Raw genomic sequence first — 25929 nt, 5'->3', positions numbered from 1 at the left:
AAAACTCTCAGCATTAGAACAAGGGACTCAGAACTTTGTTTGTATGGAAAATATATAAGGATCTACAAAACTATCGCAGAAACTTCCATAAGGGGATTGCCTATATATTCATAGAATCACAGAATTCTAGAAAGGCTTGGGTTGGAAAAGACCTTAAAGCTCATCCCATCCCACTCCCTGCCATGGGCAGGGACACCTTCCCCAAGACCAGGTTGCTCCAAGCCCCATCCAGCCTGGCCTTGGACACTTCCAGGGATGTGGCAGCCACAGCTCCTCTGGGCAACCTGGGACAGTGTCTCACCCACTCTTACAGGGAAAGATTTCTTCCCAATATCTCATCTAACCCTGCCCTCCGACAGTTTGAGGCCATTCTCCCTTGTCCTGTCACTCCTGACTTTTGTCCATACTCTGTCTTCACCTTCCTTGTTGGGTCCTTCTGACAATTAAGTCATCCCAAAGCTTCTCTTCCCCAGTCTGAGCAATCTGAATTCTCCCCAGGTTTCCTCTCAGCAGAGCTGCTCCAGCCCTCTGATCACCTTGGACTCCTCTGGACTCACTCCAGCAGCTCCATGCCCTTCCTGTGCTGGGATCCCAGGGCTGGAGGCAGCTCTGCAGGTGGGGTCTCACCTGAGCAGGGCAGAAGGGCAGAACACCCTCCCCTGCTGCCCACCCTTCTAAATTTTTATATTCCTAATTTTTAAGACTGTCTTTTATACGTAGTTAAAATTGCTCCCAAGAAGAGGCATGAAATTGGAGCAATTGCATTTCCCTCCTTTAACCTGGTCTCTTTTGTTTGGCTCTCTATGGACAGGACAATGAAGTACTCCTGGCTATAAGGACTAGAAATATAAATGTGCTGACAGCTCCATCATTCTCCTGCAGGACCAGGAATCACTGACAAAACTTAAGTAGCTTTCAGTTAATCTCCTTCTACTTGTGTTCCTCATAGAGACACTTCCTAGACACTCACAGGAAGAAAATCCATCCCATAAATAATTAAGCAGCATATCCATTCCTACACACCACTGCACATGGAGCTGCAGATGGGATGTTCAGTGACACAAATTCTGCAGGCTGAAACCACGGTCTGGTCTCCAAAAACTAGGACTCACAATTATTCCCCAGTCATTAATTTTCTTCCAGCAGGATGTTTGTTTGGCAGTTCCCACAGAAACAAATTTGGAAAAGTTGCTCTTAGGTTTTTACAACAACAGACAGTTGTTGTAAGACAGTCAGTGTAAGTCCACTTTTACTTATCCTTTCCTGCTGAATATTCTGCTGCCTCCAATGGAAATTTTCGGCTGTGTAAGGAATACCATAATGAGGTTTTATTCAGTTCCTGAGAGTCTTTATTCAGTTTTTGGGTGTCAGAATCCTATGGTAGACCAAATGGAAATGCAGATTGAGCAGAGCAGAAATCCACATGATTCAGATGTATTGACCATATACGTATATCTGGGATATTTAAAAGGAAGCCATTTATCATCAGGAAGCATAAGTGCATATTGTGAATTTGACATTTAAATATACCATCAACAGCAGCCAGCATTGAGAAATGGTTTAATTAACCTGAAAGGATGTAATTTTATGCTATTTAGCAAGAAATACAAATATTAAAGTGCTTTTACGCTGTATATATCAGAGTAGTAAGGCCAAATCCTGCTCTTAGATACCCACATTTACACGTGGAGTAAAATCATGAATCTCCCTTAATAATCCTGCAACTAAGAGGGTGCAGATATGAGCAGAATCTGTCACACACACTCTATAACCCATTTCCTAAATTGCCATGCTCTTTACAACATTCTAATGGTAGAGTTAAAACTTAAGCCCCAATGGCAAGAATGGATCACTGGATGGTGAGTGGAGTGGTGAATCCTTGGGGCTCCTACTCTCTGAGTGCTTTTCTTTATAACTATTCTTAATTTGATTTGGCCCAAGTCACCCCTCCTATTCTACATTTTCACATATCTCCTGAAGGTACACTCTAATAGGACCATACTTCAGAATTCCTCTGTTTACAACAACTCTGGTGTATGAAACTGTGGCCATGATGGCATGGTCAGTACTGATCTGTTCAAAATCTCCACACCACTGGCTTTCTGTGGAGTCTTCTCCTCTCTTGTTATTTTGAAGAGAACACTGTTACCACACCAGGTTGCTCTCACAGACCAGCAGAAGCAGAAAACTCAGAGCCCTAGTTAGGCCCCAGCAGGAAACCCAGACTGTTTCACATTTGAGGAAACCATAAAAAAACAGAACAATTTAGGGAAAGTCAGTAGGAACTGTTTCCCACACAGAGCAACCATTGCTCTGTTCCTCCAGGACAGACATCCAGAAACCAATACAGTGACTGATAAAACAAAGCTAAAGTAAGCCCCCAACAAATCCCTTCAACATCTTGAAATTCATCAGCCATCACTGACCAACACAGATCTGAAGAAAAATACAGCTGAACACCATTCTAACACTCAGTAAGAGTGGGAGCCATGGACTTCAGAAACACAACAATTTTTGGCAATCACAGACAACCCGGCACATCTCTGATGCCAGTGAGATGCTGGTGTTCTAGTGATGGCCAACATGACCAAGGCTGTCATAGTCCATAGAAAAATGTCTTTATTTTTCCCCTCCCCTAGATCTGTGTGGAGCCACTGGATCTTTCTTTTATCCTTACCTGTGCTCACTAGTTATCATTTCCACCTGTATTTCAGCACATGGATCTACATGGATGAGGAAGAAGTATGAGGCAGACGTGCAAAGACCTACAGCAAAGGCTAAAGGGGGCTGTAGCAGGATCCAAGGATTTGTTGGACAGTTCTCATTCCCAAGGATGCCATGTGCATCATTGACATGCCTGAGGGCTTCCCAAAATTACCAAAAAGGCCTGTAGTGTGGCTGAGAAACATGGATCCTTCCTAAGGCAGCCCTTGTGAGCTTCCTATGGAGAAGCGTAAGTGGATCCTCTATTTCTCAGTTTTCCCACAGTAAAACATGGAATAATAATGCCTTAGTCATACTAACTCCATACTGTGGGGATAAATTAACTATTGCCATGTTTTCAGGCACTGTAGTAACATGGATTCTAGAAAAAAAGCAGCTAAATATAGCAAAATAACCAATACAGGTAAATACCTCTATAAATAAAACCTGTAAGAACTGCTGCAATACAAATAATAAATAAAACCCTAAAAGACTTAGTCATACTTACAGGCGGATTTCCAGTTATGGAGGAAGTGCTTTTAAAAAGAGCATAGTGAAGCACATCAGGTAGGATGGTGAAGAGAAAGGTAATAAATCATTCTACAAATACATTATTCTGAAAAACGGCCATTGTAGGCAAAAGTATGTTCCTAAAGTTCCGAGATGCATTTTTTTTCTGGTAAATTGAATATACAGATAACTAACAGGTATATATGAGCATCCTCCTACATCTATAAAAGCCACATTTCCTGAAAAAATAAATGGATACCAGTGTTGTCTGCTCAGTCTAAACAGGGACACAAGTAGTTCTGTGGGCTGTGGAGTTAATGAAGCATTTGTGGACAACAGTTCTTGCCAAGAATTTACAGCACTATAAATCCTCATACTGTATTTTGCTTTGAAAGAACCCTTCCATATTGAAAAAGCCCAAGATGCAAGAGCACATGTGCATGGGGAAGCTGCCAAATTTTCTCCAGCTGACCCAGGGAATACATGTGTGGGAAGGGAAGCACAGAGAGGTAGGTTTGATGTTGTTTGTGGAGTCATGATGGACCTGGAGTCAGGGCCTTGCTAAGGTGTTTTGTAAGAGTTGCACAGAGTACCAGCAGATCGAGATCCCAGTGAGTTCCAGACACTCTGTGTGTGTGTCCTGGTGCTCCATGGCATGACCCAGTGCTGACATGGCCTCTCAGCACTCCTGTCTTTCACTACAGATCTTGAAAAGCAGCCCAGGGGTCTGACAGCTGTGTTCCCCCTCTATGCTCCCAATACTGCCTGATCCAGCTGTCTTCCCAACAGCCAAGAGGCTTCCTGATTTCTTTTTTCTGATTTCAAACTAGACCCTGGAATGACTGCTGGCCCACAGCTGTGCTAGTTAGAAGAGAATGAGGAGGCAGCAGAGTGGCATTTTCTTTACAAGGTACATTGTTCCAGCACAGCAGATGGGACTTTGTCCTTCAGCAAAGCAACCACAGACCTTGCTTTCAGTCAGAAAATGGTGGTGAGGATAGGAAAGGGTAAATACCACATAAATATCATTACAATGAAAATAAAATTAGAGATGCTTATATCAAAATCTCTTTATACCAAACTATGTGGTAGGTACAGGCATACCATTGACTATCCAGTAGCTCTAGGGCATTCTCCCTACACAACAGCACCAGCAATGCTCTGAAGGCAAAGCACACCTATCATGTATGCATCATATGCCAGCAAAATTCAGCTGATGACAGCAAAATTCTGCTTTAGCCAACATAACTTGCTCCAGATCATCCAAATGAAGCTCTAAGCTTCATTTCTCAGAGTGGGAGTGAGCTCCATTCATGATATCTGTCTGTACCCTTGCATCTGTGTAGCTCCATCAGTCATGTTTTCACACATGGGCTTGACACTGAAAGGCTGCCAGGGAATAGTGTAGACCAAGCATTAATTCCTGCAGCTCACCATTTCCAATGCTTACACATTTCAATTCTTTTTAATCTCACAATATATCTTGCTTCTAATAAACCATGTGATACGTATCCAAACAATCCTTTAGCATCTGTTATGCATTTATTTACTTAGACACTTTTCCCAGTGCAGATATGGCTTCCATTAAATCAACAATATTTCAAAATCACTTTAAAAATCTGCTGGGTAAACAACAGCCTAAAATGAAAGCGCTGACTTGCAGCTGCCCAAATGAAATTTTTGTAACAAACTTACATTTAATCCTAGCTGTACTTGAAAGTTCTGTATTTAGATAATGCTTGATGCCCTATTTTTTTCTGCTGAGTTTCATATAGCATTTCATTCTTCTTGCTAGATAGCACTTGAGATGACCATATACATATCTTGATCCTCTAAATACTTACAAGCAGAAACCACTGTTCAGACACTCATAATATTGCATTTCATGCTCTCACCCTTTCCCTCACTTTGCAGATGCAAAGGAAGAGGCTACACTACATCAGTAAGCTCATTTACAACTGTCAGCTTGCCATCTTAGCCCAGTTTGCAAAGATCTATTATCCTCCATCTTACAGACTACATACATTCCTGCAGAAAAAATCCAAAACAACTTTACTGAGCAGTAACAAAACTACAAAAGAATCCAAAAAGAAGATATAGTAAATTCTTATTAATAAACGTCAGCAATGAAATTTCCCTCTGACATTACAGTGCTTGTACCTAAGGTGTTACTATATTGATTCATGATTAACACTCCAGGAACAATCAAGAATCCTGAGCATGAAGCAAGAGTAGATTTTTTTTTTTCCCAGAGAAAGAAATCTTGCAAAACAAGTTTAATTTGGGTAGAGGAGTGATAAATAACATGCAATCCGGCACTAAGCTTGATGACAGTTTAGGACCAATGGTCAGCTTGCATTTTGTATTTTTGGAATTCTATATTTCTAATTGTTTCTCTCCATGCTTGCTGACTATTCTCAAAAAGATAAAACTACTACAGTCGTCTGGTTTAGAAACTTGCCATTCCTCAGCTTCTTCCTTCATAAATTACAAACATAATCAGAGATACTAAATCACAAAACTACAGTTGTTGAAAACTTGCAATGCGAAGACATCTCTAAATAAAAACACTATATCTTTTCTTCTAGCAAAAGCAAGGCAAATCCCTAATGCTGATCAACATTCCCATGCTATTCCAACAACAGCAAGCCTCTGCTTGAAATGAAGCTGCTCCTTGCAAGGAAAAGTTGCAATGCCAGGACAAATACTGCTACAGGTTTGAGAGCACATAAATAGAAACCTGCAGGAGCATCAGTGCTTGGCTCCAGCAGGCTGTAACACATCACAGAGCCCAGAGTGCTTGGGGATGTGGAAGGTGGCACTAGGACCTATCTGCCCTTTTGAAAGGAAAAATGGGAAGGAGCATGGATTATTCAACACCACAGCAGGTTGGAAAGTCTTCCTCCAACAACACTTGAAGAAGTGAAAAGTTTGCAGCCAAATGTCCTAACTCACATTGCTCTCCAGCACCTGGGACTGTTGCTTCACTATTTGGTCTAAACACATTAAATTATATTTCAACCTTCTTCCCTCACTGCTTTGATTCTTTTCTTCCAATGGCTCCTGACAGTGACAGTAAAAGATAGCCCTTCACAAAATGATAGACCGTGGTAATATTGAAACTTTTATCTTTCATATTACTATCATTTATATAGCTATTTTCCAGTATTATAAGAAATATCTACTAGGATACCATCAAGTATATTTTCAGTAAAGCATAAACAATACCTTCTAAAAAGGAAATTACCCAGCATGAAATACAAAATAGATATTCAAAATCCAATTCCCCAGACAGACACTTTACTGTAACAGCTAAACAGAACACTGTTTCTCCAGAAAAAGTGACAGTTTGGTTTCCAAAGTGGTTGGATGTGCTTTCCATTTGTTAGTGGATGCAGTAGGGGATGGTGATGCCTCATATAATGTTTAGGAAGGGGTATTAAAAACCCTCGTCCATTCCAACATAACCTTGACTTACAAAAATCTTCAGGTATAATTTGCCTATTGCCTTTATCCATAGCAGATTCACCTTTCCTGATTATTAGAGATTCATATCCTCAGCCTGTGAAGGGGAATCAGGGTGCAAAAATAAAAAAAAAAAAGAACTCCAGACTAACACAGTTCCTATGTGCTGAAAGCAGAAAAGAAATCCACGTTTCCCATTTGAGCAATTATACATTACACCCTCTTTTACAAAGTTTTGGAAAGGCATTGTCACTTCCTTCACATTTCAACTTCATCAGCATCACCTCCCTCTCCTGACACACAGCATGATTGGAGTCAAATCTTCTCTGTTAACGGACTGAACAAAACATGGTGTGCAGCAAACAAACAGCACCCCTTTCCCTTCTGATCTCCTTTCACTCAGTCCATTCATTTAGTATTTTAGTCACCATGAATATAAACGTGTATGTGAATCTGGACCTGGAGGCAACAGCCTGCCAGCTCCGCTGTGCCTAGGCGAGGGCAGGGTCCAGCTCCGTACTGCGGGGACTTGAAACGCCGGCACAGCCAGGAGCTCCTCCGCCCCGCCAGCATCGCTCCACGCCAACTTTGTGAGGCTGAGGAGCTGCTCCTGAACCAGAGACGTGGCGACAGAAGGTGAGGCAACTGAGGACCAGCAACACGAGGTTCCCAACTGCCCAGCGCTCAGCCCCAGAGCAGGAAACCCTCCCACGGCAATCCGGCGGGGCGAGCACCGCACCCCGACGGCTCCGGGATCGGGGGACAGATATCCCCTTGCTCCTGCGTCCCGGGAGCACTGGGATGGAAGGAGAGATCTCTCCTTGCTCCTGCGTCCCGGGAGCACTGGGATGGAGGTACAGGTCTCCCACGCCCCGCCGGCACCTCCCCGGCCCCCCGCCCAGCGGCCACCCACTCGCGCCCCGTCCGCGGCTGAGCCCGCAGCGCCGCCCCGCTCCCTGCCAGCCCCCATCCCTCCCTGCCGCCCCCCATCCCTGCCCTCGCTCCCTGCCGGCCCCCATCCCTTCCCTCGCTCCCTGCCGGCCGTACCTGGGCTCCGGAGCCGAGCTCTGGCGGCCGGGGGGCTCCCCCAGCGCTGGCCGTGCTCTGCAGGTTGACGGGCGCGCCCTGCGGGGGCTCGGCGCCCATCCCGCTGTGCAGGCTCGCCGTGACCATGGCGAGGGGAGCCCGGGCCGGCAGCGCGGGGCTGGGCAAGCTGTGCCTGGAGCTGGGCAAGCAGTGCCCGGGGCTGGGCAGGCTGTGCCCGGGGCTGGGCAGGCGGTGCCCGGGGCTGCCGCCGCCCGCAGCCTTAAGGAGCGCCGGGACAACGCCGGGCTTGGCGCTGGAGCCGCTGCCCACCGGCACCGCCAGCTTCTGCCGGGAGAGGGGGAGAGAGAAGCGGCATCGTCACCGCAGGGCTGCAGACGCGCACAGCCCCCCGGCCCCCAGCAGCACGGATTTGGGGTTTTTCCTTTTCTTTGGTAGGGTTTACGGTTTTCTTCCTGGCAGGGGAAGGGGCTGGGTTCCCCCTCTTGGGTTGGATTTTTTTCCCCCTTGGGTTTTGCCTCGAACTAATATCCTAGTATAAATGATTGTGATATGTCTAGGTAATACTGCAGCTTCAATTAATAATAAAAGGCTTAAAGAATGGTATTTCCAACTTTCTCTTCCATTGGTCTGAACATCTATTCCACTGTACCCCAGTGCTTGGCGACTTCCTGTGTTAGTTCACCGTGATTGACTTTGGAGTCGGTTTGCTACTTTCCCTTTAAAGTTTTCTTTTCCTCCCACTATTTTTCCAGTGGTGATAATTATAATTATGATAATATTTATATATTATTATCTATTATTATTATTATCATCACCATCACCACCCAAGCTAACTTTTTTCCACAGCATCCTTTTAACTCGCAGTTTTCTGTTTTTCTTAACAGATGTTCTTTTATATTGCTACAGAGTGGCTATTCCATCATCTATAATAGAAGTATTTAGATTACGACCTTGTCATAGGATCTCTGACAAGATTTGTATTTGAGATTTCTGTAGGTACTGTGAAGATGCATACGGTAAATAATATTGTGTGCATAAAATGCTCACTTCTGAAAAGTAAAAAAAAAAAAAAAAACTTTTATAAAGCCATTACGCTTTGAGTAATTTTGGGAGGTTTTCTTATTCATTCCATTTAGGCAAGTTAGGTACATGTGGAAAAAATATGCCAGTTCAAGCCTCTTTTGATATCTTTAATTATTAAATATCTTGTCAACTAGAGTTGACATCAAATGCACTTAATCCTTCAAACAGTTCAGCCCATGTTTAACTTCATACACTGACCATAACTTTGGACTCCAATGCAATTACATGTAATGTACAGCCTTTGGAAACTGCTGTTCTACTGTTAAAGCCCATAAGACTTTAGTTGTGAACTTTGTTTAAAATACAATGTGTGTATAGAAGTGTGTGCGTGTATAGAAGTTACAGATATGCTTAGTTCTTTCCAGAATCAAGGCTGAAAACCAAAGTAGAAGCCTTGTAGCACAAAACTTCTAGGAAAATACATCCCTTCTTACCTTTAAACCCATCATGCACTTTAAGACTGGAAAGACTTAGTGGAAATACATGTTTGCTCTGGGAGCTGTAGTTCTTGTGTTTATATGACATCACAAGCATATGCTTTACTTCACAAACATATGCTTTACCAGAGATACTTGCTTCAGATTTTAATATACAGAAATTAGTTCTTTTGGGTCAAAGATGGGACTCAGTGATCTTTGAAGTCTTTTCCAACCTTACTGAATCTGTGGTTCTGTGTTTCTAATGTCAGCATTATTCTAGTAATTGTGACTTTCTATAAATTGTTTTGAGCTCTCTTCATTTTTGTCTTTACCTTTCATTCTCCATTATCCTGGCAATCATTCCATGGAAGCATAAACAATGTTCTCCTTATTCTCTATGCTGTTTTGTGTCATAGAAGTTTTGAAGAGAAAAGAGCTTTCTCTTCAAAACAGAAATATACCTGTCTGACAGTTTAAGAGTGCTCAAGTGAAAGACAAGAAGGTCAGGTATGTGCTTTATGTAGGGGGGAAAGTTTCTTATGAAAAAATTCTATAAAACCCTATTTCTCTGGTTTGTTGTAGCACAGTTTTCCACTGTGTTCCTTGCACTGATTCTATGCCCCATGGTATGCTGCTGCAGATGCCAAAGAGAATTGGGACAGCATGTGGGAGAGCTGACCATCTCCCCTCCTGCTCTACAGAATATTTCCTTGCAAAGCACCTTATTAAGCCCTACAGTGGCATAAAGCTCCCAGACTAAGAATTCAGCCCTGTGGTTGTATTTTTGCTTTATGTCCTATGAAAAATGCAAGCTCACAGACTGTCTGAAAATGCTGTACTTGGTTACAGTGCTAGAAATCCATTGCCTAGCTGGAGTTAGTCCAGGAGGGAAATCCTAGCTCTGCTGCAGACAACCAGAGGTTTGCTGCTGACATCACTAGAATTGGGTGGGGATTCTCTTTTGTGACCCTAGGAGCATTTGCTATTCCTGATAGATCACTGTACTGATGAAGTGTCTTTTAATGCTAGGCCTCAGACATGAACGTGTGGGTTACTGAATGAAAAAACTTATTACAGAAACACACAGCATTACTCTGATTTCATATTTCACTTAAATTGCTAATAAACAGTATTCTAGTTGTATTAGTACAGATTTACTTTGTTCTCAGACAGTTCAGCAACAGAAAACATCTAAGCAAATAAAACTTCTTGACTCCCAAAGATAGACAACCCTTGGTAGCTCAGTGGAAAGAACAAGTAAATTAAGTAGAAGTAGATCATGACTTTCTCGACAAATCTAAATAGCGACTAATTGCTTTTTGTCTTGTTTCAAAGGAGAAAATTAGCTGCTAAGTAGAAAAGCAGAAATTCTGTAAACAAACAAAACAATTTCACTACTCAAACCACCATCCATCCCTTACCCACTCATTCTCTCTACAAGTACTAACAGTGAGTCAGTTTTGGGTCTTTGCATGTCCTGCATGTTAACATTTTTCCTAATAACCTCACAATCCTGTCTATTCATGTCTATACAACCAAAAGAGCTAAGGAAATAAAGATTACTGCTTGTTTCAGTCTAAGTTGTGATAAATATGAAATGCTTGTAAAACTGGAAAACTTTCATTTGAATATAGGTTTTGTGGCTTTTCTAAGTAAATACAGGGAAAACATTATGTCCTTGGGATAGACTTGCAAAGACCAACTGGCCCATGTTTGTCACCTCCTGAGAGTACAATGTTATACTAAGTTTCTTTAAATAACTAAAAATTTTAGAAACTAAATATGGAAGTATATACAAAGGATCAGATGCTCAAGATTAACTTCCAAAATAGAGGTACAGAAAATCCGTCTATTTAGCAAAAAGCAACAGCAGCATCTCTTCTGTGTCTCTTTTATTAATTTTCTAAACTGTACCCATCAAAACTTTAAAAATAGCCCCTTTAATCAAATCGTGTTAATTAAGAGATGAGCTATTCTCATCTCTTCATGTTGTTTTTCTTTGTAACAGGCATTTTTACATTATAATCCTGAGAAGACGTTGGTAGAGGAGTGTTGGCAAGAAAAAAAGATTATGATATGAGAGATTAAAATAATCTTCAACAAAACCTACATCTGCTGTGTTCTATTTCTGCCAGATTAATTAAAAGAATAATCTTAGTTTTTAAAGAGAAAGAAAATCTGCATTTTGAGAATCAGTCAGCATAACATATTATCAGATAGTTTTGGAATAATGAACAATAAGACACTAAGCAAGCTTTGGACACTGCAGCAGAAAACATGTGTTGATACAATGGAAGAGCCAAAAGAGAGGAAAAGAAGAAAAAAAATATTGGCTTTAAATGCTGGAAAGCAGGTCTCTGCTTCTCATCCACAGCATAATAGCACACACAATACACCAATTTTGAAACAGCGCCTTTTCAATAGCAACACGACTTTCATTTTCACTGCAGGATGCCACAGGCAGTCCAGAGTTTGAAATATGTATGCTGGTCACACGCAAACACGCCACAATGTGCTGGAAATCTGCCACTTGTTTATGATTTCCCATCTTGTACGTGGCACGGTCTCAACTATTTAAAGAAGAGTTAATTTTTTTTCCATATGTATCAAAATATTGCTGGCCTTCCTATTCATTAGTACATGTAAGCTTTCTCCCCATCCCCTCCTTCCCAGCGAGGTCTGTGTGGTGAAGGTTTGCAGGTAAGAAGTCCAACAGTTTTAGCCTCTAATTTGATTATTCAAATGCTACTTCTGCTATCACAAACCACAAATCATTCTGTTTAGTGAATAAAGCAACAGAAAGAGCAAAGGGAGGAAGTATTTGCAGGTGGCTGTTGTGTTGTGATGCACACACTGAGCAATGGGGCACACGTATGCACATATGCAGGCTCCAGCCAGGCTCCACATACACAGCTCTGCTTCTGGTGAGAGGCTTTGGCTCCTTCACTGTCACTCTGCTGCAGTTTACATCATGTCTTCAAATCCTTACTGAACTGATGGCAACGTTACTTCACACATGCATCTCAAACAAGACCATGGTCATGCTCTACAAGGGAGGAATTCTCAGCTTCTGGCTGCTGTCTGCCATAGCAGTGATTTAAAACAGGCATTTTTCAGCAAACCTTCATGCTTTCCTAGTAAAATATGAGATCTGTTTAAAAAGGACCTAAAATTCACTGTCCATCACATTTATATTTTAACATCTACACACTGTAGATAGAGACCTCACTCCATCAATCTTTCCAGAATGATGATCTGACAAAGCAGTTTGGTTGTGAAAAACTGCAACTGTTTACGGAGCAATATCAGGTTTTTTTCCTTAGTGGTTCCCTATGGCTATGAGAAAACACTTGGCATAACCCTGAGAGTTTATTTAGCTTGCAGAACACTGACAATCCACTTTCAAACCAAAATGATGTCTTTGTCAATTAATAATACAACATTCTGCACTAATGTAATGCCATGCATGCAAACCAGCTGAACAGACATCTCCAGCAGTGAGAACCATGGCCTCTCTTCATTTACCCAACAGTCACAATAAAATTCTCTTGAACAACAGAATATTTAATATTCAGAGAGTGACAACACACAAACGCACTGTAAACACAGTCACCAGCTATGGCACTTAAATACACCGTCTTAGGATTTTGGTCCAATCCCATGAATCTCCATATATTTCTCCTACATTTCCAAACTGCTGCTCATACACGACGGATCCTGCCTGATCTGAACCCTAAGTCATGAGCCAACCATCCTCATAACTTCACACACTGAAACAAAGAAATGAGCAGGGCTTCAGCCAAGCACAGGGGTACATACAGGAACCCAGAGGAGTTTAGTGGATGCTTATGAAGGGCAAAAGGCTTCGTAGTCTGTATTTTATCCCTGGACTCTCATAAAACATGTTTCCTTTGGCATACAGGCCTTGGGCACCAGGTTAACTGCGCCCAGAGAAGACATTAAAAGAAGGTTCTCATACAAACAAAGATGAAGACTGTCACATGGGAAGACTTTATGCACTGTTACCTAAAATGCTGTATTTCATTTAAAAATGTTCAAGACGTGCAACCGAGGGGAGAGAGGAAGAGGAGGAGGAGGAAGAGGAGATGGGGAAGAAGCGTTTTAAAGAAGGCTGGGGTAGTTCCTCCTGCCAATTCCTCGGTAAATGACCTGTCAGTTTGATGCAAACGCTCTCCCTGCGACGCCCCAGCTTGGGCGGGGGCAGGGGTGGGGAGAAAGGAGGGGAAGGAGAAGAAATGGCTCGACAGAGGTATTTTTAATGACCCCCAGGGAGAGGTCACCATGGCGCAGGCTGACGTGAGGTACCCGGGGGCAGGCAGCCTTCCTCCTCCTCCTCCTCCTCCTCCTCCTCCTCCCTTCCTCCTCCCCAGTAGGCTGCTCCCGTCCCCCTGCCCTTTCCTAAAGAAAGCCCCCAAAAGCACGATTAATAAGCAAGGAGGTAGCTACTGCCCGACTAGGTACAACTCTAGTGTTAGAAGAATTTTTAAAATAGCTGAAGAAAATCTGGGACTCGATGGAAACAGTCTTTCCAGGGGCAGACTGTCAGCCGGAGGAAGATGAGTGTGAAACACGGGCAGGAAGGTTTACAAATGCTGAAGTACTATCTCAGCATTAGTTGGTTGGGGGCTTTTTTACAGCTTCTTTTGTCTGTTGTTTCTTTTTTTTTTCTTTTTCTTCTTTCTCTTTTTCTTTCTATTTCTTTTTTTTCTTTCTCTTTTTTTCGACAACTTCCTGCCTGCGTGTCATTAGAAGTAAGGATGTATTTCTTTGTCTCTATCAGATCTTAGTTAATTAGCCATCGCTGCAGCAGGCTCAAAGATTTAAATTCAAAGTGAAACTCGTTCTAATCAAAACTGCAGCAAACTGGAGGTTTTGTTTGACTTTAACCTGAGAGTCAGTTATTGTATCACTGATGTACATACTGCATTACCAGCTGAGTGCTTTCAGCATCCCTCTATCAGTGTGAAATATTTAATCGGCACAAGGATCCAATCAGCACAGCAGAGGGGAAGCTAGTGTGTGCATTAATTTACTTCAGTTGAAAAGCAGTAAAGCAGGTCAGAAACATATAACCTTCTCCCTTTCCCCCTCCTCGCTCCCCTCCCAAACAAATACACAGCACATCAGAAGAGTTTGGCGGGGGGTGGGGGGCGGGGAGGAATTGAAAGCCACCCTGTATGAATCCAGATAGGATAGCCAGACAATAAATTAGTCACTCCTGCCAGAGAATGACAAACACTGCCTGAAACAGAAGAGGGGAGCAACGCACAACACCATCATCACCCCCAGACATGCCCCCCAAAATCCCTTCTTCAATTAATTACATCGTGTAATTGTTTGGTTTTTAATTTTTGACTCTTTTAAAGCTGGAAAGATGGCTGAATGATTACTCCTTCTGTGTATGACATTAATTAGAAGGAAAGCACATGCCAGGAAATACTGAAACAGTCTTTCTATTAAGGTGCAAAATGGCTTTTGATTTTCTAACCTGCCACATTCTCCAGGAAAGGCTTCCATTAATATTACTGGTATTAAAAATCTGGTTTAGAAGCATTCACAAGCTCTTCTGCACATCAGCAATTTTATATACTGCAGCGCACAACAGCTAAACTTTTTCTGCTTCTAATTCTACCCTTGTATTTCTCTCTTATTCTCCAAAGACAGTCAAGTTCCTTGTCTCCTTGGTATCATAATGAGAATACCAACATGCCATTTTCATTCACAAGGGATCATATACAACCTGAATGTTACATGAACAAATTTGTTCAATCCTCCAAGCAAAACCACCACGCAGAAACGTGACGACAGACAATGATTAAAGCTGCATCAAAAAAAAACCCTACCCCAGCTTGTCAGTGTGAGTGACCAAACTCTCAATGTGGCTGCTCTCCAGGACAGAGCAGCAATAAAGAATTAACAGATTTATGTAAAGAGAGAATTTTCCAAACTGGAAATACTCCAGCAATGGTAACTGTGGGCTTAGAAATACACACACTCAGTCAAGTGCAATTAGCCTTTAATTTTTGAACCCATTAAACATCTTGCTGACTGCAAAAACCAATGTGTTTTAAATGGTATTGCTAACTGGCAATCCACTTGTCAAAGCTTGGAATTAGCTGCTTAGTGATGTATAAACAGCACTTTTTAACTAACATGGAGTAGGGAGGAAGGGGATGCTATTTAATGAGAAAAGTCAGATTGATACCATGGAACATTCTGGTAGTGCCTGTGCATCTTGAAGAAGAGGAGGAGGGGGAACTAGGGTTGGGGTTTTTTTAATAACCTCACAAATAATCCCTCCTCCTTTCTCTCTCTCAAACCATGCCAATGATCAAGGAAATGAGAACAAGGCGGTTGATTCACAGCTGACTCTCTCTTCTTGTTACATCAGATCAAGAAGGAGCAGTGTAACAGGGAGGGGGGGAGCTGATTTCTGCCGAGGAAACAAATCTACAAGCTGGCATTTTGTCTCCTACTCCTATTAATTAGACCAGTTTTCTGTCAGAAACAGAGCTTTTAAAACTTGCAATGGAGTTACAAGTGTGCCCACTCACACACATGCTGCATATATGCATCCAGAAAATTAAATATTGTACTTTTGGGATAAACACCTCCCAAAAAATCTTGCATGCAAGAGTAGTTGGTTTTCCATTGTATTTCATGGGTGGATATCTATTCTTTTCCTTAATCCCAAGCCAAAAATACAATAAGCTGCTAATACTAAAACACAGCCTGTGCTGAAGCTCCCAGTGATGACAGCCTTTAGATAGGGAGCACTGTGTTCTGGAGCAGGACTGCAAGGCTCTGACATGCTTTTTTAATACCCAAACTTACCACGGAGGAAAACTTCAGCTTGATCTCACTATGAAAAAAGCAGAAAGCACACAGGCATCCTCTTGGCAGGTCAGAGGAAGGCTCCCTGCTGTGTAACACGGGTTGTCCCATAGCCCCAAAGCCAGAGTCCTACTTTCTATTAGCAGCTTAAAATTTACACTTTTGTTGTTGCCAGCTTCAGTTTCTCATGATTTGCCTCATCCCATGCATTCAAGAGGACTGCATTCATACGGCTTATTTGCTGGTGAAAAACAAAACCAACTCTCTACAAACAAACACACAAAAACACCCCGGGTGTACACCATATAAACACTAATGTACTTCTAATTTAAGTTTTGAGAAAACAAAGGCAGAGTGATTAAAGGCTGGGAACATGCAGCCAGCATATGGAGATGGAGTAAGTGCCCTAGAACAAGCTGAATGTTTCCATTGTGTGAAGCTCGTTCACTATAGCTATAAGATGCAGGGCAGACATTTGCATTTCTAGAGTGGCATCTTGTCATTTTTAGATAAATCATGGGATCCAGACCCTTTCTAAATGGCATCAAGCTCACATTTCTTGATAATCTGCCTCCCTTTGTTTCAGTACTCTGCCTCTTTTCTTCTCCTCTCCATGAACATCATTAAAGTTTGCATTCTATGTGTCTAGAACTCAGGAGCTTCTCATTTTTGCTTTAAAAGGCACTGCTTCCTATGACAAGCACTGCAAAAAGAGATGCAACTGCATGCAATCAGAAAAACTAAGAATAACTTAGAGTAATTTATTGTGTCTAGTTCCAAAGCTGCTGCCTCCTAATTCATATTCCCTATGCCCCATTCCTCCCACAGTCCCAACCTAACGCCCACCTCAACCTGACAATAATTTCTTTGATTTTTCCCTCCTTCACCCCAGCTTAAAATCAAATTTGGAAATGCACATCTTCTTTGGAGTGGCAGGAAGAACCAGCAGTACAATAAACCAAGCCAAATCCTCCCCCTCCCTTTTTTCCTAGATAACACAGAATCCTCCTGAAATGAACAAACGTAACTGTGAACAGATACAAACTTCCCATGGGATCAAACCATCAGTTCCTCAGTATACATCGAAAGAAGATAGAAATTAAATGGTTGCATTTCCCCCAAGGGAAGGCAGATCTTCAGTGGTGAAGTATTCCCATCAGAAATTCTGGATAAGGTGCAAAGAAAAGAAAAAAAAATCCCTTTTTTCTCTCCAGGCCTGGTGTAGACATTTCTGCAGCAATTCTACATACACATATTTCATCCCAACAGCACGAGCTTTTAGCATGACTCTGAAGTGATCAGTGTTTTTCAAGTGCAGGCGTGTTTGCATGGTACACGTGAAACTGCTCAGAGCAACCTTTCAATTTTCCATCACTCACAAGTACAGTTTTAGTGAAAAAAAAACAAAGCAGGAGGGGAAATAAAGTTCCCAACTGAGTGCTTACTTCCAGGCAGCTCCTCATTCCAAATCCAGGCTCTTGTGTCCACACGGACCACTGCCAAAAGACAAAAAAGGCAGCAGCAGTGGCCAGAGGAGCAGTCACCCCATGCTCCTGTCCCCGAGCCCAGGGGGATCCCACACCTTTTGGCAAGGGAATGCCAGTATATGAAGTAAGCTGATTTTGTGATAGAACCTGAAGAGTGCACTTCGTTCAGAGGACAAAGATGAAGGCAACTTTATGAACAGTTTTTTTGCAAAGGCCATCAGCTGTTAGCACACTTTATTAATGAAAACCCTGTGTCTTGGCAGCACAAAGAGCAGGGTCCTTCTACCCCAGCCTCTGAGTCTGCATCTGGCTAAGCACACCAGGACTGAGGTGGAATCGAAGCTGTCTTTCAAGATCTAGATAAATCCCTTTGCCTTAGTTTTCCAACTTGATAACTTGTTTTCCTCATTGAAGCATTGTGAAAATGAGCTTGTTAGCATCCATTAAATGCTGTTTATTTATATTTTAAAGACAAGTTAAATCATATGATTTTATCTTTATCCCACAGGATTATGGCTGACTCATCAAAGGTAGTGAACTATCACCCTGTTTATCCTATTGCACCTGAAATATTTTCACATGTCCTCAAAAGGAAACCTCGTGGAGATGAGGATGATACTTCACAAGTACAACTCTTCTCCTGCATGTATGTGAGCTTGGCCATGAAAACAACCATGCAGATGGCAGAAACTTAATTTCATGTATTTTCCTTTCCACAGGTTGCATAAAACGCAATCTGCAGACCAAGAAATGTAATAAAGCCTATGACCAGAGATGGGAAACACACAACAGGTAACTGTATCTCTAAAAAGAGGTGCTACAGATCTGGAGAAGAAAAGTGTTCAAAGAAGCAGTGTTCAAAGGAATGGCAGAAGAGACACAGAGATAAATTTTTCACAGCAGCACTCTTGCCATTCTGTCAATGCTGTCAATTGCTGTCAATGGAGAGAAAACAATTGAAGTAGAAAACCTCTGAGAGATTTTCCTCCTGCATCATAAAATAAAACTGTTTATTACAAACTATGAAATGAGAATGAGGAATGGGGTTTGCAGAAGTAAAGGGTGCAGAAGGATGAGTTGACAATGGACTTCCATCTCAAGACTTCCTACTTTCTCATACAATATATAGAAGATGGCTCAATAATAATCTCAATGATTTCTCTGTTCCTTCCCAGGACATCTGAGCATCTGTACATCATTCAAAGAAACGCCTATGATCCAGTGAAACCCCTCCAGAATTAGGAACTCTGAGTATACAAGTGGAAGGAAGCTGCAGCAGCTAAAACTGAAGTCACAGAAAGTAAAAGCTGGAAACTGAACCTCCACATCACAAACAGAAAACTTTAGTTATTGAGAGAGCAGCTTCACTCCTCATTTAATTTCTCCCTCGGTTGTACCACTTCATTTGCCATGTGGAGTATCAAAAAACATAACTGTGAATGATTGCATTGCTCTCTTTATCCAACCTGAGGGCTGACTGCAGGCAGGCTGGCTGCCACAGCACTCAGACAGCAACAGCACTGCAGGGGTCTTCTGCCTTTACAGAAGGGAGTGTTCAAAGAGGTAGGTTATCAAATAATGTCTTACCAAAAACAAAAGATAATGTTCAAAACCTGGCTGAATGAATACCACCTGATCAAATATCACCTCCTACAGAAGTGGGAGAAACTAAAAATTGAGAACTCCAAATCCTCTGTCTTTGCTCAGACCACTATTCAATATATTACTTTTTTTTTGTTGAGGGTATATAATGGCTTAGTTCCTCTGGGGACATGGGTGGTTTAGACAGATTTAAAAAAAATAACTTCCCCTCCCTAGTCCTCCTCCCACAACAAAGAATGCTGTGTGAGTACACACGTGAAAAATCAAAAGCCAACTTAGTTTGAGAATCCCAAGGAATACCACTTGACTAGATACAGATAATTGATCAGTCATAATAAGAGGAGGATACAGCATGTAATATTTTTCTGTTAATGAGACTTCAGAGAATGCATGAGAAAACTATTTAGAATGACTGAACTGTACAAATACATTAGCAGATGTAGAAAATACTGTGTAAATTTAAGAAACAAGGGAATTATATGCTTTCACTCTAACTTAATGGAAATGCAAATGATAAGACAACGCTTAAAGAGAAAGAAAAGTATACAGCAGTGTTGGGAAAAAATACTAAAGAGATAAAAGAGCTGCTAATGCTAACTTTGTAGTTTCTTGAAACTAAAGACAGTTACACAACCATTATTGTAGAGGACAAAGAGAGAGTAACAAGCAATAAATAATGCAGATCGTGCCAATGACTGTAAATAAGATGGAATGTAGAAGAGAGAATGAGATAGAACAGACTGGGTCCACTTCAAAACAACAACAGGAGAGGAGCACAATGGCTAAGGAGAAGGCAATGACACACTACATTGCCATCGCTTTCACATTACTTTCTTGATGCTTTTCCATCAAGATGGAAATGATTATTTAATGCACATATAAAATGGAAATTATCTGCAAAATTTAGTCCCTAGTCTTCAGTTTTGTGTCTGAACTAATTTCTAAACTACTCCCATGAAAAGGTTTTTTGCCAAAGCCACCTTTTGCAAAAAAAGAAAGAGAAAGATGTTTTTATGTTGAGGGTTTTTGCTATTGTTGGATACTTCAGCTGTGAGAATTCTACAGGGAACTGCAGAGTGGCACTGATCTGAGTGTATACTCAGAAAGGATTCAAGGACAAAAAAGAATGGTGAGAAGCAATCGAGAGAAGCTTCAGCAAACTTTTCCCCTAACTTTTTTACATCTTAGAATCATAATAAACATTTCCCATTGAGTGCAAAACACCACAAGCACTTAAATACCAGCCTCCCTCAGTCAACCAGGTGCTTTGTCTGGAACATTTATCCCAGCTTTTCCCATTTATCCCGACAGCTTTTCTTCTGATAAAAGTCATTTTGCAAAGATGCCGAGTACAAAAAATGACAAGGTGGTCAGAAAGAACTGATGCTCTAGCTCTCTGGTTCTGTAGTGCACCTAATTTTTTTTTACATTACCCTTTGAGTTAACCTTTTCTTCTGCAAGGGTGGAACACCCTTCAGAGCACAAGGCAAGGATTAGGTGGCAAGTTTGTGCAGCAGCCCCCAATGATTTGAATTCAAATACAGCATAAACAATAAGTAGGAATGAAAAATGAAATCCTTATTCAAGTTCAAAAATTATCTGTGGTGTAACTCCCAACTTGGAATAAGATTGGGCTTCAACTGTGTGAACTGTAATGACACAATTTAGAAACAGACTGGGACAAATAAGTGGCAATATCAAGTTTGCTCATTCCAGTGGATTCTAGCTGAGCAGGAGGTGTTAACAACACTCAGTGTGGAAACAGTTAGCTCTCTACACACCTGCTCCAGAGATACTGTGACTGCAGCCAGCCCCCTATCATTTCATTCCTGCTTTTCCCCACTTTTTTTTTTCCCTCTAAAGGATTGAAGCCTTAAAAAGGAATTGTTCAAAAATAAAATAAACTTAAGCAATGATGGCCTTCTCCAGGAGGTGAGGAAAACAGGTCATGTTCTACAGAACATAGTATACCAACACGAATTCCCAGTTCTTCCAAGGAAATCCATCTCCTAGTCCTTTAGTCCTCCTCCTTTGACACACTGCTTAACATGATTGCACCGCATTCAGATAGCTGTGCAATAAACCAGTAGCTCTATTAATTAAAGGTAACCTATCAAAGGAAAAAAAACCCTCACTTTTAATACAGATGGAGTTCCCACTTCAGATCACACCTCTGCTGCAAAAACAACTGGGCCAAGTGGTAGAAGGAAGCACTGGGGAGGAAGAGGGAAAGAGGAGGGGAAAACGCCATTCCAGGAGAGTGCTGGCATGGTATTGGGGCAGCAATGGGCACAGGCTTGGCAATTTCACAACAAATTGTGAGGAAAGTGGAAAATGAAAAAGAAGGGATTAGAGAATAAAGGAAAGAATACATGCAAGAGGAAATATGAGGAAAATGTACTTTGGCCAAAGGAAACAAGTACAGAGCCACTGTGCCTTTCATGCTAGGCCAACAAGTTTAGTAACAGTACTTCCAGTAGTAATCAACACTCACTTTTTCCAGTTGTGTGTTGAGTAGTCTGTGTGGAAACATGTCCATTTCCAGCAGACTGCTGCCAATGACAATATGCAGACTCAGCAGAGAGGCTAAAGGCTGCATGGACACAATGAATAAATTACCCTCTCAACCCTCAGAAGATTATAGGTCTCTGTCAAGTCATTTAGATCTAAAATCTAACCTGCCTTAAAGCATTTATAGCTTGACAGGGGATATGTTCTGTATATTCAACGGCCATTTCAAGAAAAATAAATCACTTTATTACAAAAATTATTATATTTTTATATTTAATAAATCTAGTAAAAATTTCTTCCTACAAACAACCTTCACCAAAAAAACTTATGAGCTACAAATTCCCACCTCAGCTAAACAGACACTAACATCCCCACATAGGCACATCCACCTACCAGACACTACTCCCAGTCTTTTGCTGACATGGTGAATAAGAAATAAATCACAGGAATAGGAGTCATCAAAAAAACAACTGAACAGAAATTATTACAAAAGAAATCAGTCAAATGCATAGTGAGAGAGGAGGTAAGAGAAACAGGATACCAAGAGAAAGGCTTTTAAAATTTCATATTTTTTGACAGCATTCTTTCCAAAAACCAAAAGCAGGCTGGGCTGGAATGCAGTACTGTGGTAAAGGCAGATGCATTCAGTTTTCTTACCTAAAAGTTTCAGGAAGAAGTAACCAAAGCATCAGAGATGCTTTCTTAATGTGAAGGTGGACAAAACAGCAAGAGACAAAGACCGCTGAATTCATCAGTAGCTAAGTCTATAAATGGGCTATGCAATCTGTGGAAACTTTTTGAAGCTGGAACAAAAGTAAAGCTCCTAAGTAATTTAGCAGTGAGCATGACTGAATCTCATTATATCATCCATTAACGTCATTGCTCTTCTGGGCTTATTAGCATTTCCTCTCTACAACATGATAGAAGTTTATTAGTTGATTGTTTATCTGGGGATAGTGCGGACAAACGCAAGATGGTACACATTTGAAACAGGGCACAAATGTTCTCAGCTGAGAGATTTGGTTTATTGTTTTTTGATGCGCTCTAAAACATGTGATCAGCTTCCTGAGAGAGTTTGCTGGTTACCGTACAGCCTGTGAGTATAATAGGACTTGCAGTGCCACCTATGCATCAGCTGCAGAAAATAGGACAAGTCAGTCTGGAGTGACTGGAATATGGTGGGGGGAGGAAACGCAGGCCTGTGATGCTGACACGTGCGGCTTCAGAGCAGGCAGCGCAGTCCTTATGCTGTTCCAAGAGCAACTCTAGGTCTGAGGAAAGCAAAACTCAACCCAACTGTTTCAGACTGGCACATGTACATGTCCAGATGAGCCTCGCTGCTGGCATAAAAGGGAGCTGAGGTGCCTGCTCTCACAGCAAGATGGTTGTTGGGCCAAGGAGATGAAAACAGACCTTGAGATTTTGAGATATTTACTCATCTTCCAAGATTTATGCCTCTCTAGTTCCCCACTTGCTGAATGCAATAACTGCAGATCTATAACTGGCACACCTGCAGCTCAGGGCACTTCTGGGTCAGAAGCAACTCCTTGTCTTGGTTTGAAATACAGATGTCTGCCAAGGAGGGCAGGAACCTCCCTTGGAATGGAGAATATGAACCCCTTCCCACGGAATTATTATAACTTTGAAATTAGGGGGCTTTCAGGCAAAGATACTGGAAAAGGAATGCCAGTTCTGCACTAGTATGTGTGTGTAACCAGGCAAACAAACAGAACCGAATCCCAGTCCCAGCCTCTCTCTTTCCCTTGGTGCAGTTCCGGGCACAGCCAGCAGGGGCGCTGCTGGCTCCCGGCTGGGCAGGGTGGGTGCAGTGAGTCCTCCGCTCCTGCAGGGGGCGCTGTGGCACGGGGCTCAGGCCCCACACGGTAATGGTGGGCAGGATGGAAAAGGCCCTTCCTCCTCCTCCCATGGGGACAGCAGGCCCTGGTGCCCCTCTGTATGGCGAGGTGGGCTGCAGCAGCAACCTCAGAGCAGCGGCTGGAACAGCAGGGATGAGCAGGCTCTGAAGCAGTGAACGAAATGTATCAGAAACTCAGCAGCTGCAGCAGGAGCCGTGGATGCCCCGGCAGGCAGGGGATGTGGAGTTACAGTGTAGTGAAATACCCAGAGCTGCGGCAGAGAAGCAGCGGGGCTGGGCAGCAGCAGCCAGGCTCTCAAACACAGCCAGAAGAGGCTCCCTCGAAGGGGCTCAGGGTCCCAGGTTTTCCCTGAGGCACCCGAATAGATGATGAGGGTCCTTCCTAGAGAGGTAAGCTGTTAATAAGGTACCAGTCCAATGGCCACCATTACAAGCAGAGATTCACTCATGGTAGAAGAAGACAGCAGGATGTGGAACCCAGCAAGCAGCTTTGGCCTGTCTCCCCTCCAGTGTCAAGAGAGAGAGACCAAGAGGAGCCCCTCAGCCCTCCCCAGAATCTCGCAGTATCTTTGCCCTTCCAAAGGTAACCCCCCCTGCCCAGGTAAGAGAGTAGCCAGCTGCACCCTTCCTCCACCTTGGTCATTTCTTCTCTTTAGTGCCAGTTGTTATTGCCTCTTAGCAACAGATGGGACAAAATTCCAGGAGAGAATAAAACAAAAGGAAAAATCCTAACCCCCAACACTTCTCCTTTAGTTTATGAACTTTATTCTTCTCTCCTACAGCAGACCTATCAGCTATCATAACACCTATCAGCTTCAGCAGAATTAGTCTTGGTTCAAACTGGTGTAAGAGCAGGAAGAAATCCAATGGAATGTATTTAAATGATTCTGCTACTTTCTCTCTGCTCTAATTTTCATAGTGAGTAAAGACAAGTAAGCCAGATCAGCTCCATGGTGTTATCTCCAATGTCAATTGCCAGAACTAGATCAAATGGATCAAAGCATGAGGATCTTCACTCACCTTGTGGGGGCTCTACATCTCTCTGGGAACATCCTACTAGTACCTTGACATGGAAAGAGACAGAGGGAATCATCATCTCACCTGATCAGTGGACTCTCCTCTGAGCAGGTTTGTCTCCACTGCCAATGGACATGTTGGCTTATAAATTAAGTATCCCTACTGAGTGATGAAATTTGGAGAATTCTAACCCAGAAAATTAAACAGTGAAATGTTTAGTCATGCAAGTGCACTGTTCTTTATCTTAAAACATGTGTTTGCATAATATTGCAATGTCTCGGGGGGAGTTATCCCAGTTTTAGGACAGTGGGATAAGAGTGATGAGTGAGCTGCAGGAATTATGTTCCTAAACCACAAAATGGGCTTCACCTTGCCTTAGCCCAGGCCTTTATGCCTTAGACCTTGAACATCTCCTGATGTTCAGAGAGAAGTCCTGAATAGCTGCTGTTAGCATTTAATTTGGTTTCAAACACGTTAAGAATATTAAGTCTGAATGACACAAGAAGGAGAATTTGTGTACTGATCTCAGGACCAGTCCATTTAAATAGAGACATCACCCCCCAGTTGTCCAGGACCTAGACAGACACAGTCAGGATGGTCACAACTTGCCATTTGACAAAATATCTTGCCATCCCTAAATAGGATGTGCTGTCACCATGCACCTGCAGCAACCATCTTCCCCCCACAGACAGGCTGCTGGCTAGCCAGCATTCCCTAAAGCAAGCACACGTTGCCTCACCTTCTCCCTTTCCAAGACTGCCAGTTAGTTGTTTCTGCTTTTAAATTAAAACCAGCTCCTAATTCATGCTCTCTTTGGTACACTGGCAACACAGAGTCTTTTTGGCACAGCCTACAGCCTTGAACAGAAATCCTCCTGCCTTGGAAAGTTCTGTTTTTCCTTGAGAGATTGCAAATGTAATTTAAGAGCAGTTTTGGCTAGAAAGGAGGCTGATACTATTAGGACTTCTCATGCTCAGCAATGAAGCTTGGATGTGACCTTATCAACAAGAATTTTTGCAACTATGCAGGAGACAAAGCAAAATGACCTGGACATACTCAGTGTCCTGGCAAAGAGCACAAGAACAAGCAAAAGTTGACTCATGGCAGTAGAAATCTGCCCTCATATCATCGTGACTAAACTAAAATTAGACATCTCTATTTTTTTAAATCCCTCGTGATTCTTTTTAAGGGCTGGCAAAAGGAATGAAAATTTCCTACATTTCATACAGAAATACTTTTAAAGTGACTTTTGAACCATTTTTGTGTTGAAGTAAAAAAAAAAAAGGTTTCACAATGCCTGGTTTCTTTCAACTGGGCAATAACTGAAAGGACAGGAGCTGATACCATCACTAAC

The 25929-nt window shown here is 42.2% G+C and overlaps 1 protein-coding gene and 1 long non-coding RNA gene across 6 annotated transcripts in view; one reads left to right on the top strand and one right to left on the bottom strand.

Moving 5' to 3' along the window:
• PHF21B (PHD finger protein 21B) overlaps positions 1-25929 on the bottom strand; it is a 158666-nt gene that overhangs the window by 52640 nt on the left and 80097 nt on the right. Inside the window, exon 1 of one of the 5 annotated variants that reach the window (XM_088164875.1) lies at positions 7726-7851. The exons of the other annotated variants lie outside the window; for them this stretch is intronic. Within the exon in view, the coding sequence (XP_088021001.1) occupies positions 7726-7851 (126 nt within the window). Of the gene's footprint in view, positions 1-7725; positions 7852-25929 lie in introns of those variants that run through there. 5 annotated transcript variants of the gene reach the window in all.
• Positions 6963-24966, top strand: LOC148223564 (uncharacterized). Its single transcript, XR_015803773.1, has 3 exons — positions 6963-7314; positions 18289-19132; positions 24478-24966. It is a non-coding gene; the product is annotated as an uncharacterized LOC148223564 (long non-coding RNA).

This window comes from Sturnus vulgaris, chromosome 5 (genome assembly GCF_052056855.1).
Source record: "Sturnus vulgaris isolate bStuVul1 chromosome 5, bStuVul1.hap1, whole genome shotgun sequence".
Taxonomy (NCBI): domain Eukaryota; kingdom Metazoa; phylum Chordata; class Aves; order Passeriformes; family Sturnidae; genus Sturnus; species Sturnus vulgaris.
This window is presented reverse-complemented; position numbering and strand designations above follow the sequence as displayed.